The sequence below is a fragment of the Scomber japonicus genome, chromosome 11 (genome assembly GCF_027409825.1).
Source record: "Scomber japonicus isolate fScoJap1 chromosome 11, fScoJap1.pri, whole genome shotgun sequence".
NCBI lineage: Eukaryota > Metazoa > Chordata > Actinopteri > Scombriformes > Scombridae > Scomber > Scomber japonicus.
In genome coordinates, this window is record NC_070588.1 from 28,147,097 (window position 1) to 28,161,384 (window position 14,288).

Sequence of the window (14,288 nt, forward strand, 5' to 3'; positions counted from 1 at the left end):
TTTCTATATAATATGTAGACTATACATGCTTATGAGGTCTTATTTTCTATATAATATGTAGACTATACATGCTCATGATACATAAAGGAAAGTAATCAGAAAAGCCACATGAGTTCTAGAATAAAGGTACTGATACATACTGGCATTATTTGGGGCTTTAAACGAATGAAAATGAAGGGATTAAGATAGACAAAATCCTTTATAAAGACAATGAGGAGAACTGACTGCAATTAAAATATGATAAAACGTTTAAAAAGACTTAAAATCCTATTTATCTCTAATTAGGAAATGTTTTTCATGCATAAAAGAACGTAATCTTTGATAAAAGTTACAAGGTAGTATTATTGTGAAACACTACAGTAGGCTATAGAAGTCTTCACAGCTGATTTTGGACACTGGAGTTAAATTTCTGTTTCGTTAATGTGGTGTCATGTGCTGCTGACTGGCCTTTTTTTCTACATACATGAAACGGGGGGAACTGCACTTTCAGACAGATCATGAGTGCTGATTGCTGCAGTGGTCTCCACTAATCAGATGATAACAGAAACAAGGGCAATAAAGAGTAAAATACCTGTGGGAGTGCCATTAAGCTCACGGTTGTTGTTGGGGTTTTTTCATGCCTGGAGTGTTACATCACATTTTCTCACTTCAGTTGGGAATATGTGCATGTGTTTGTGTGTCATGCTGCAGCGTTTTCTTGCTCAGCACATCATTGCTGTCGCAGGTAGCTGGTCATTTGGGGACTCTAAGCTGATTTTAGGTTGCTGGTGTTTTCCATCACAATGACTTGCCTGAGTGCTCTTGACTGTCTTTGGTTCAGCTGATTCTGAATAGTATTAAAATGAGTCAGTGTGAGCAAAACAATATGCGTGAATCACCGAGGGAAATTATAGAAAATGATCTTCCCTGATTGTGTACGTAAAGTTTGAGAAAATGTTTATTTATTTCCGTCTATTAACACAGATAATCAGCAGAGACTTCATCAGTTTAGCGCTGCTGTTATTTGATAATAGAATTCTACATTCTTACCCAGGGGAGCGTCTCTGTGTTAAACATTAGAGATGTGTTTTTCTGCTCTCACTTTCCCTCTCTAGTGAGGAAAAGCCCATAGGTTTCCAAATAAGGCCTGGGTGAGCACTGGCAGTATTAATAGAGTTAAGACTGCTGCTAGGGAATATTTGTATTGACCTGTTGAAAGACTTTATCTGATGCATGCCGTTTCCATGGTAGTGTGGGGGCGGGATGCTACGAGGCTGCAGTGTAGCTCCATGTGCTGCAATAGCTGGCTGTCTGACTCCACGGTAGGTAGCAGGAACCCACCTTTTAAATGTCAGATTTGGCCAGTTTCAACATGATCTAAAGCGGGAGTCTATGTTTTTCCGTGGCCATTCTCAGTGTCTTCACTCAAACACACAGTCTGTGGGGTTTTTCTACTAGGTAACAATTCTCCGAGGGCAAAATAGCTCATCCTGCACTACTGATTATATGCCTCAAACACATTTGTAATGCTGATTAGCCACTTATGGACTGGAAAACACACTGTAATTCTGAAGCAGAGTTTCAGCTGTCAAGAGGCATTTCACCCAAAATACATTCTTGTTCACTGATTGTCATGCAAAGTCAGGGCTTAGCTTTTAGGAGGTAGAACTACTACAACAAATGTTTGGTGTTTTTTAGCATGAAAATCTTTGATATTTAGTCTTAAAATATGTGTAATATTACAGTAACTATGACATTACTGAATAACATTCTATAACAATTTGACCTCCTATATGTATCTCCTAAATACTGACATTCACTTTACTCTAACACTTAGACCTGTCACAATATTATCGTTTATTGCGATTATTTCTGAGACAATATATTGTCCAGTAAAAGTAGTTATTGTGACAGGCCTTCTAAATATTGCTCATTGTACAGTCCTGACACACCTGAATATATTCATATAGGTGTAGGCTACTGACAGTTTTTACTGTTGCTCATACCCTCATGCCAACACTGCCCTTGCCATCCTAGCCTAATCCTTAATGTGCTGAAGTTTTTTGCATTGTTTAATTGGCAAAGATGTAATGTTCAATCAAAGTATGCTGGCAGCTGTTACTAAGTATAGCTTAGTTCATGTGTTAAGAGTTAATCATCTTTGAGAGCTCTCTTAAAGATTAGAGCCTGTAACATTTGCCTGACTGAAATGTGATAAGGCAAGAATGATAATGTACTGTATCCATAAATTATGGTATCCAAATATTCAAGCAGCCAAAATAGAAAATATCGTGGGAAATAACCTTCTGTTTCTGTACACTTTGGCCTAACTGCCTGTAGAGGCTTGACTGTATTTATCTTAAAAGCCATTTGTCTTCTTGTGGTTCAGTCTAGTTCAGCTGAACAGTGTCTCCGTTAGATAAGAGGCAGAAATAGCAAGGAGTAACCTTTTCTAAATTCACCACCTTCCTTCCATCTCACACCTCATTTCTTTTCTTTCCTTAGCCATGCCTCACTTCCAGGTTTGTCTCCCACCACTCATTTCTCTCTCTGAGTGTGCTTGCTTTTTGCACTCAGACCTGCAGAAGGGCTTTTTGACTTGATAAAGACATGCTGTGTTTTTTTTCGGTTTGTTCCGGCAACAGAGAGGCCCGTGGTGTGAATATGATTCAGCTGGCTGATTCAGCCTATTAAATGGCTCTGTGAAAAGAATGGGCTGCTGGCTTTGGCTTACTGCTGGCTGCCGGTCCCAGGACCCACTGTATGCTTGGTACTGAATGGAAACAATGTCTTTAGCACGGGTGACTTGGACACATGACAGCCTGCAAGCTGTTTGATAGGTGGAAACTTGGACGGGGTCTATAAAACTTGAATGTACTGATTTTCTGCTACTTAAAGGTCTAGTGTATAGAATTTTGTGGCATTTACTGGAATGGGCTGGAATATAATATTCATAAGTAATGTTGTGTATAATCACCTGAAAATAAGAACTATTGTATTTTTGTTACCTTAGAATGAACCCTTTATATCTGCAAAGGTTTTTTCCAGAGGCTCCCATGTTGCACTGCCATGTTTCTACAGTAGCCCAGAATGGACAAACCAAACACTGGCTTTAGGGAGGGCCCTTCACTTTTTTGCAAGTTTCTCAGCCACACACTGAGGCACACTATGTAAACTTGTTTCAGAAGGATTACAAATGTGTTTTTCTTAACTGTAGAAATAGAACTTCTTTCGATTTCTTGAGGCTTCTTTGTGTTGATTTGAGTTTTATTTGAACTTTGGATGGAATTATGTTGAATACAACCACGTATCGCTATGTATAATGAATTTTCCTTTCATCCAGCACTGCAAACTTTCCTTGACTGAACTCTTTCATGCACTTGCGCCATGCACCATGTACCGTAAAAAGTCAATCACAAACCCAATTATACATACAGATCAAGATATACGCTTCCTCCAGAAGAAATCTTTTAAGTATTTTTTGGGCATTTTCAATCTTTATTAGAGACAGTGGGTATATGATGGAGAATGAGGGTGAAAGGGATGCAACAAATACGATTTGATTTTTTTCATGGTTTTTGGGGTAGATGCATGTAACCATGTTGCAAGCAGTCTAGACGTGCTGGCAAGTTTTAAGTGTTTTTCCACCACACAGGTAAAAGACCTGTTGGGGGTGTGATGTTTGCAGAAAATGCAATAAGGCTCTGTTGTCTACAGCTCCTTCAGCTAACATCTCATGATCTGTGACTGTTTCTGCTTGTACTCTTCCTCCCTAGAGTATTTTTAACAGATCTACTGAACAAAGAGCTCTAAATATCTCCATATCTCATTGTGTAGACCTGTTTTTATTGAAGAACAAGATCACTAAGAAAAGCTCCTCTAACTCGCTGATAAAACATTTCATTTCATACGCCTTCTTCACAATGAATAAATAATGGCTTTCCATCAGCAATAACTGAACATGGTAGAAACTGATTAGGAAACACTAAAATAAGGTTGTTATCTGGAAGTACAAACAGGAACACAGGAGAAAAACTAAACTTCAAATCACAAAAAATTATTTAGAAGCCACAAAAATACCAAGAGCTATACACAGAGAGATTTAAATACATAGCTTTCTCTCTGGCCTCTAGCACAGTCACACAAGTTTAGTCTGCAAAACACCACTTGTTTAGTGGGAGGAGGTGTGGGGGGTTGTCATGGGTTGGCCACGGTCAGCCGTGCCAGCAAGCAAGACCGCAGCAGTACGGCTCGCCACAGCTATCCCCTGCTGTGAGGCTGTAGTGGAAATGCATTTAATTGCGGGTTGGCTTGGCTTGGCATGGCGCAGCTACAGTTCACCAACTCGGGCTAATGGAAAAACTCTAAAAGGTCCACATATAACTCTGTGACACTGTGATTCATAGTTAGCATCATAACTCTTTAGGTGCAAGGGTGCCCCTTCTGCAGAGAAATCCAGTGAGGGACATCGGGTTGGTCTTATCCCCTACTCAACTTAAGTAAACTGGGTTTCTCTATTAACTAGACCTGTCATGATAACTACTTTTTTTGGATGATATATTGTCTCAGAAATAATCATGAAAACGATATTGTCATTTGAAGATCATTTATTACCACTGATATAATGATAATGTAATAACATAAAAATGTAAGGGGCGGGGAGGTGGGGGGCGGGGATAAGTCGATAATATAATGATTGTGACAGGTCTATTGTTTACATGACTTTCAAGTAACCTGATTACTGGAGAAAGGAGACGGTAAACCAGGCTAAATAAATGAAGCATGTAAAGGATCTAATGTTGCCATATCATGAAATGCTTAAAATAATGTTGTGTGGCGTTCCTCAAGGTTCAATGCCTAGCCCAATTTATTTTTCCAGTTAACTGTGTCACCTTTGTTTTTCCTGCTGCTGTTATGATGTTGACACAGCTGTACTTATTGTGTCAACCCAGTATGTTTTATAATCTAGACATCCTGCCCTGAACACTGATAAAGCTGATGTTCTGCTTATTGGCCATCGAAAGATATTAAACAGTGTTAACTCTTGTTTAAGGCCTTTGACCGGAGAACAGAAAATACTCAGCTTCCACAGTCCAGACTCAGGACAAACAATTATTGTATAGTACTTTTGGTCATTATGATTGTGGCTTTAAAAAGACAAATGCTGTATAAAGAAAGATTACAATGTTCTGGGTGGTTCACATGATGCAAGGATGTAAGATGTCCAGCCTGGTCTGTATTGGATAAACCTGTAATTTGTAACATGATATCAATTAGTATAAGATTATTTAAAGACTGTGTAAAGTGAATTCAGACATTTTCTTCTAAACACATTAAATAGGTCATAAATGTATTTCTAAATAAAGGTGTAAAAAGCATTTCAACCATTTAGATTTGAATTGTGGAGCTAGGCTTCACAAACTGTGTTTCAAGATTTCTGTGTTCAGGATTTAGTGGGCGGGGCTGAAAAAATCACGTGGCGGTGATTAGCATAAACCTGCCCCTGCTGCTGTAGAAGTATAAATATGTTCTGCGCACACTACTACTACTACAGTCTACAGTTAGCCGCCGAGTTAGCAGCAGAAAGCTCTCAGACATAGCGTCCATGTTTCTGGTAGAGGTGGTGACTAGTAGAGGTGGTGAGAGAAAGAGGCAGATTTTTACACAACTTTGAAGCCTAACTTCATATATTTGGCTATTTTTTTTTAATCATTCAAATTTGTCAGGGTGGTTAACAACACACTTTTCTGTGGTATGTCAAACTCAGAACACATATTTATTCTTACTTTACACGGACACAAGTATGTGTGAAATGTCCAAAGTCTCTTAAAAGTGCAGCTAAGGGCACATACTTGGTCAGTTTGTTCTATACCAGAGCACTTTCACTGATAAGCACACACTCAAACATACAACCATGTAGCATGTGTGGAATCCTCTAATAAGAGAGATACTGTCTTGTTGCTGTATAGGGAAGGGATACTCTGATGCGTGTGATGTTGTGTCAAAATGAAGGAGAAAGGGTTGAGATGCCCTGTTCCCGCCTCAGAGAGGGAGGCATACAAGAGGAGGGGATGGAAACAAAGAGTGCTGTACTGTTAGTTAGAAGGAAAACAGCTGCAGGCCTGGAAAACAGTACATCAAACACTTTGTTTCTCTCTCACCACCTTTGTCATGCAACTCATATCTTCTTCTGATGTTTTGAAGTCTGAATACATTTCGTATAAGGCTCGTTCAGTCAGTATAAAAGAACATTTTACCACATTACTACTGTAAAAGTTGTATCCTGAGCTAAATGTCTTACATTTGTAACATTTGCTTTTTTATTTCCAGTCTTGTCACTGTCATACAGTTACATGAATTAACATCAATTCAGTTTGAGTAATTACTATCATTGTTCTGTTTTGTAGAAGAGAAAAATAAAATGAGATGATTTAGCATAAAGTGAGAGCAGTAGTTTAAAAAAATGTCATTGTTATAGAACAAACACACTAATTTAAAGTGTCAGGATTGCTTGTAGTCTTTTTAAAAATGACAAAAGGTTGCTTTTCTCTCTTTTCAATGTGCTGTGTTGAATAATTAATTTCCATCCTGTGTTTCAGTTAATCTATTAATTTATCAGCCATGCTACACAAATAACACAATACAAGCTTCAGTTGAGTAGTTTGTGCTCCAGTTAGATTTTGTACTTAAGTTCTGCTATGATGTGTGTGTATTTGTGTGATGTTAGGGCAGATCATCTGTTAATCAGTGATAGTGGCAACAGATGTGCATCATTAAGTGCACTAAGCAGGGAGAGCAACTGGGCTCTGTCAAGTTGAGGTAGGAAAGGTAAAACTACTCTGAATTTGGTGAATTCATGTCTGTGTATGAACCAATGGAAAATTTGGGTTGTCAGTAGTAACAGGAATCCTACAGTCAGGATGTTCTTTATGCTGAAAGTGTGGTATCAAGAGCAAAATCCACCTGCTGAAGTGTATCCATGTGGTGTAGTCAGAAAGAGCTAGGTTCTGGCTATTATATACTTTTATATTAGTGGTGATATTACATTTTCATCTAGAATTTCAATTGAGGTATGAATTTGTATCATGCTTTCTCCATACAAACAGCTGTTACTGCTGAACATAATAGGCCAGGTGTAGCTGCTTGGAGACTAAATCTAACATATTGATTAACACTGTTAGAACACACACACTGATCTGTGTGAAGTTGTACACCTGCTTGGAGAAGAACTCGACTTCTTTTGTCTTCCACAGCAAATCCGCCTTGACTCTAGACTAAAATCATGCAATGCTTAAACTACATTTACTGTATAAAGGTGAGAACTCTGCTCCTGTCACCTGTTGTGCACTAAGCTGAGCTCAGCACTGGTTTCAGTTCATTTAGATGAACAAATAGAGGCAACTAAAACGAAACCAAAATGCTTCAGCTCTGAGGGTTATCATTTTATGGTCATTGGTATCACAACATAGCCTTTCTCCTCCTTTCTTCTTCCTCTCTCACTTCTCTGGCATCTACCCTTTGAAAAGCTCTCATTGGGTAAGACCTACCTTCATATGGCTACGTATCAATATGGACAATATAGAGCCAAAAAGATGATCAAATAGATTTTTATATCACTCAATGTGGAGGTATACAAATTCTTAAAGAGTACCAATTTTAGTTTGAATGGTAGTAGTACAGATATCTAACTGTTACTCATATCTTTTGATAAACTAGATAGATGTTGAGCCTTTATTGTGTTCTCAGAGTAATTTAAAGTAGTCAAATTACAATCTCCTTATCTATTTTTCGATGATAAATAAAGCAACAGGTTGGAGAGAGGAAGATGAATGAGAAGCAGCAGAAAAGGGGCACAAGGCTTTGAGCTTTTCTCTTTGCATTCTAACTCTTTCTGTCTCACTCTCTTCCACAGATAGTGTCCAACGTGCTCATCTTCTCCTGTACTAACATCGTGGGAGTGTGCACCCATTACCCCGCAGAGGGCTCCCAGAGGCAGGCCTTCCAGGAGACCAGGGAATGCATACAAGCTCGCCTTCACTCCCAGAGGGAAAACCAGCAGCAGGTGAGACAAAGAGACAGAGAGTGGAGACGGGGTTTAATGATGAATGGATGGGAAGGAAGGCAGGAAAGTGGTTGAATCAAGTGAACATGTCTATTAAAGGAATACTACACACACACACACACACACACACACACACACACACACACACACACACACACACACACACACACACACACACACACACACACACACACACACACACACACACACACAAACCCAACACTCAAGCTTGAAGAAATTCTCTGGAAGGTGTGTAGCTTGTTCCTTTTGTTGTTTGTGTGTTTCACACCTTGTCAGATTCTTTACTCAAGATACTGTATAAAATGACCTGACCACATATTCTAATTGCTATTTATAGGAACTTACTATTATAGGCAGGTTTCACAAAACACATTGTTCTATCGTGTTTTCTTATGTATTAGTACATTTAGTATTGACAAATGATGCAACTCGATGGAAAAATGTACTTTTTAGACATGAATTCATATGAAACTCTGGTCCTTACAGTTCCATCACTGTGTTTTTACAAGAGGGCACAAACTTATAGGTGTAGGTAACACAGCTGCTAGCAGTTACAACACTAACCTGGACTATACCAATAAGTTACATCTTGTTATAGGTGACAAATTAGCTGATTCCTTCAGTGCGTGGGCAGAATGGATTAAGACCACTCTAAATACTGCCTTTTATATTCCTGCAGTTGTAAAAAAATAAAAGATGATGGCAGAATTTAAAACTAGAAACAATAATATCAGATGTATAATATAATTTGTTTGCATATGAAAGGACTGGACACATGATTCTCTGACATACCTCTTTTTTTAAGATCATTTGAAGTGAGACTTTTTCCATCCAAAACCATCTGTCTGGCTCATACGGGCAATCTGGGCTAGTTCCCAGGGGCCCTTGAGTAGAAAGGGGCCCTCAATGATAGGAGAAAACAAAGTGCGCACTTTATAAACAAGACTTGATAATTATGGTCAATGTCAGCCAAAACTAAATATAGTTAGAGAGCTGTTTTTGAGGAACTACTTCAGGATAGGTACTCTCCCAGCATGACAGGAACCTTGACTGATGTATTTGTACAGTGATTGGCTTAGGCATACGTGTATGTTGACTGGCTGATCACATGAGCCAATGCAGCACCAGCAACCCTCATTTTCAAAAAACGTGTAAAACTCTAGGACACAGCTCTTAAAATTAGCCTTAAAAACGGGAACGAAACATGTGACACACAACCCATGACACACCACAAACACACACCTCTGGCCGGTCACTTCAGCATTTCTAAGTGTAAACAGAAGAAAGGCCCTTGAAGGTATTTAGTTCTGGAGGGAGCTCTCTAGTAGGTGTTACCCAGATCTTTTTGGCTCAAAAGCAAATATTAATTTATCAATTCAGCAAAGCATTGATCACAGAGCCTGCCAAACTGCTTCACGTCTCTTGAAACCAGATACAAACACAGAATAACAGAGTGAGCTCTCGTACAGTAAACCAGGACTCTCCCTCGGATCAGATTTAACTACCACATGACTGCGACACCTCTGACTCACCTCTTGTTAGTTTGTTCTTAATACTGCACATCCCAAATTGGACAAAAAGCTCTTTCCTTGACAATTTGTAGCTGGCCATTTTCAAAATGTACTCCGAGCTGGAAGGCACATAGTTGGTAATTGGAGCATTTTCCACTTTCACAAATCATCTCTGTGATTTAATTTACCATTCTCCTTAACTCCTCACCACAGCTCTCTGCAGCAGAGTTGTGAATTGGAAGACGCTGCTGATTTCCGGAAGTATGTCATTTGCTTTTTTTAAAGTGACATCCTCAGTGTTTTACAACATAGTTCCCTTAATGATTTAATGGCACTGCAGGTTTATATTAGGTTTACAGTATGTAATTTTGGTCATGAGTTTTAATTATTTTAATTTTGTTTCTGGGAAATCTTTTTTTTTTTTTTCAGGCGGTTTGGTTTGTCATGAGCCTGAGCTGCCATTACTATAGAGAAGGTGCAAATCAGAGTTGTAACACATTCAAAACACTGCACAGTGCTTTAGCCCTGTCACAATAAATACTTTTGTTGAACGATATATATATTCTCTCAGAAATAATCGCGATAAATGATATTATCGGGACAGAGTTATTTACCTTTCATTCCATATAAGTGGCGCCGCTCGCTTCTGCTGTCTCTGATGTGAAGTGTGGCAACATTGAGGTTAAAAAAATGGGTCGTGTCCATGTATTATACAATAAGTCCATATATAATTACATTATTGTACGATAAGTCAATAACGTCATTATTGTGACAGGCCTACCACGCTTCTCAAATTCACCCAAAATGGACCCAGAACCTTGAAGTGAACTGAATTTCCCTTACTTTTCAAATATCTTTATTGTGAAGCATCCATTAAAAAGATGGCTGGACAAGGTGATGTTATTCTTCTTTTCATATATACAAATTATATGTCGAAAAACCTAGGAAAAGTAACTTTTAAATAAAATAAAGCTTAAACTTAATAAGAATAAAAATAGTGATTCTTTAGCTTCTGCTCACTGTTTATAGTGCACACGAATTTAAAGTTTTGTGAATGGATGTGATTCTTACCACACATCTCAGGAGTCTGCTTTTACACTCTGTCTTTGCACATTTACTTAAAGCGGTGTTACTGTGGCGAGTCCCTCGGTGCAGCAGGGTTTTATCACTGTTGCAAACCTGTCTTGCCACTTGGCTGGAGTATTGAGAAAGATTGGTTGTTCCTAGAGAGTTTCCCCATGAACAAGAAGAGTTAGATTAAGCGTATTTATAGCTTTATAGCTCGGTACTACAGGTTTAATCAGTGCATTTCACAGGAAATCAGACCTAAAGACAAAAGTATTCCTCATACATTGACAAACTGTCATGCAGAGGATGCCTTTTTTTCCTGCAGCTGTTATACGATGCTTTGTGAATGATTTTGAGACATGTGAACAAGGTGATTGCTATTTAGGTTTGTCAATGGCACTCTCTCCATGTCCCTCCCCAGCCTGTACCTCTTAACTTACTCACTACTTTCTCCTGTGCTTTCCCACAGGAGCGCCTCCTGCTCTCGGTGCTTCCCCGACACGTTGCCATGGAGATGAAAGCCGACATCAACGCCAAGCAGGAGGACATGATGTTTCACAAGATCTACATCCAGAAGCACGACAATGTCAGGTACCATAATTGGCCGTCCGCCCTGCCAGACGGGGGGGGGGGGTGGGGGGTGGGATGAGGAGTGGAGGCAGATGTTGTTATAAGCTGCTATAAATAACACATTTACTCGGCAGTTAAATAAAAAAACTTTAATCTATAAACACAAATAATAATTGTGAGCTCTGTCGTGAGAACTTAAATGTTTAAGCTCCAACAAGTCACATGATGCCACTGGCTGAGAAGAGAGTCAGCTGAACACTTCTACAGACCCAGTAGAAAATTTAGACCATAGATACTACATGAAATTGTAGTGTTTTTGTCTGTTTGTTTGTTCTTTGGCCTCTAATTCAACAACAAAGCAATTAATTAGTTGGCCAAATTGGAGACATTTGAGCTCTTCTGCTGTGCTTTTATGATCAATTAATGCTGGTTAAGCTCGGTGCTGTGGAAAGAGTTACAATTACAGCTAGAAACAACCAACAGTTACTGTGTGAAAGCCTGAGGATGCACCACTGATGGTTTAATTTATTAGCTTTTGTCAAAGATCATATCCAGCCTGGTCCATATCTATTAATATTTCACTTTATATTTATTATAACATATTCACAGCTAATGTTTACTTATTTAAATCAGTGCTCCCCAGTGATGAAGCAGTGACCTCTCATTAGAGTGAACATGAGTAGTAAGTAATTCAGCCAAAAAGTGATTTTTCTCTCAATTTAGGGATTTTAGCCTGATGAAGAGAAAAGACTATGATATAAAACATGTTTGATTTGCAAAGGTTGAGCCATATTTTACTGATACAGTGATCAATTTAAATCATGCAACACATGGTGTTTTAAATTAAACCTGATTTGAATGTTTTATCATAGATTATTTTAGCAAAGTTTTGTATTAGTATGATTAAACGTGAGAATCTAAAATGAATAGTTCACATTGTGGTGTAATCCAGTGTAAAAGAAATGTTTAGAATCAGACAAAGTGTAACATTTTTAGTGCAGCAGAATTGTACAATAAACCACAAATTAATCCAAGTTAATCCTGACTGGTGCAGCACACCCACAGATAGCAGGGAGATAGACAGCTAGAGGCAGAGGAGGAGGAGGGAGAGAGAGAGAGAAAGAGAGACAGAGAGAGAGAAGTGCAGGCGTCGCCATGACAATAAGCTGCGTGGTGTTTTTCAAGAGTATTTTCCACCTGTTTCTACATACAGTGCCAGTTTTAATATCCATACAGAGTGAAATACCAAAAATCCAGAGTAAAATCTAAACATCATATTTTACCTTTTAATGAACCTAATTCAACACTAACATTTATATTACTACTATGATGTAAACAATGAATTTATATCTTTTAAGACTGATTTCAACTTAAAAAAGGCTGGTAATGGTTTCTTTAAAAAAAAATGTAAAAGCATATTCAAAACATATCACTGATGCATGTTGACTATATGTCAAGTTTTACTATAATACTATCACCAGGAGGAGCTGAAGGGTGTTGAGGAATAGCACCTCTGGTACCCTTCATGTGCCAACTGGTTGCTCTGTGATGTTAATTATGGGGAAATTAATTGAGCGGGAAACACACCTATTCTAGTGAGGTGCAACAACAACTCTGATGCATTTATTTCAACAAATGAAAATGAATGATTTCAGTAAATTGCCTTCTTTAGGTTAACATTGAGCTGTCACCTTATTAGTATTTACACCAACTGGGACAGATGCTGCAATTTTACAGCATTAATGCATTGACTCAAGCCTGCCCAATCAATAAATCACAGGAACAAGTACAAACCAGAAAAGAAAAGGACACAAGTCGAAATAGAAATGCACTTTGTAAATTTAAATGTTAAAATCAATTCAATATATTGTTATAATGAATGATGTCTATCTCCTCCTGATGATGGTTTTAATGTCGCTGTTATTGTTTTAGTCTCATAACCCTAACCTCAACCTTGAAAATAGTCAAAAAAAAAGCTCTTCTGGAGCTTTCAGCCGTATCTTATGGCCTTCATCAGCTGTTTGGAGTTTGTTCAGTTGTCATGGAAATGGTTTAGCTCTTATCACATGATCTAAAGGGCAGTCCTCACCAATCCAAACAGCATTTCGACCCTCAAAGAACAGATGTGCTTCACTTTCTGCACTTTCTGTCCGGCTACTGTCCTATCAGCGCACAGCGACGGCTGAACATTAGGTCAGTTTCAGTAATAATTGAACAGATGGACTCTTACGTGTCACTGACATCTGGCATTTGATGCGGGTTCACAGTAAGTGTGGAATTTCCGTCATGTGATAACAGGCAGACATATGCAAGGTGGGGATCAAAAACCGCTGTCGCAGTTCCTGAAGCGGATGTGAAAGACCTCCTTGATCTTTCTCCGGAAATCCATTATCGATGACTTTGACCCCTTCCTAGTTGATGCTGTGACCTGCGTTCACACACACACAGAGGATGTTCTTTGTTTTTGCGGTGTTCATTCAGTCTTTTGTCCAGTGTGGTGTGTATGATTTCCTCCTATAACTGTGGATGCTGATCATATAGTTAATAATATAAGAGATCATTATATATCCTGTGTAAACCCACAAGATTGATGCAGTCATTTAACTACAAGCTGTGGTTAGGTGTGGCACCACCCTGTGGAGTAAGAAAACACTACATCAAGGTGATAATGAGAAATTGACTTCTTAGGTGTGTGTGTGTGTGTGTGTGTGTGTGTGTGTGTGTGTGCTTGTATTACTGAAGTTTTGGGGACATGGGTAGATTTGCATTCCTTTTGGGGACATAAAGCTAGTCTCCATAATCAATACCATATTTGTAGGTGACATTTGGTTTAAAGTTAGTTAGTAGTTGGTAAGTATTATTAGGGTTGGTGTAAGTCAGTAATGTCCTCTTAATGTGTTTGTGTGTGGGGGCAACAACAGCCTGAGTATCATACTGTGCAGTTTTATGGCCTGTAGCTTTCACAGTCAGGTGGAAGCCCAAAGCTTGATACATAATGGGCGCTATTGAAGTTCTTTATCACTTTGATGTGTCTCTTTGAAAACTCACAGGATAGAGCATCAGGTCACGTACTCAGA

At 38.7% G+C, this 14,288-nt stretch overlaps 1 protein-coding gene across 1 annotated transcript in view; it reads left to right on the top strand.

Moving 5' to 3' along the window:
* The window catches only part of adcy5 (adenylate cyclase 5), a 92,861-nt gene that overhangs the window by 34,546 nt on the left and 44,027 nt on the right, over positions 1-14,288 (top strand). Inside the window, exons 2-3 of the mRNA XM_053328097.1 lie at positions 7,892-8,041; positions 11,111-11,232. Coding sequence (XP_053184072.1) covers positions 7,892-8,041; positions 11,111-11,232 — 272 coding nt within the window. The remainder of the gene's footprint in view (positions 1-7,891; positions 8,042-11,110; positions 11,233-14,288) is intronic.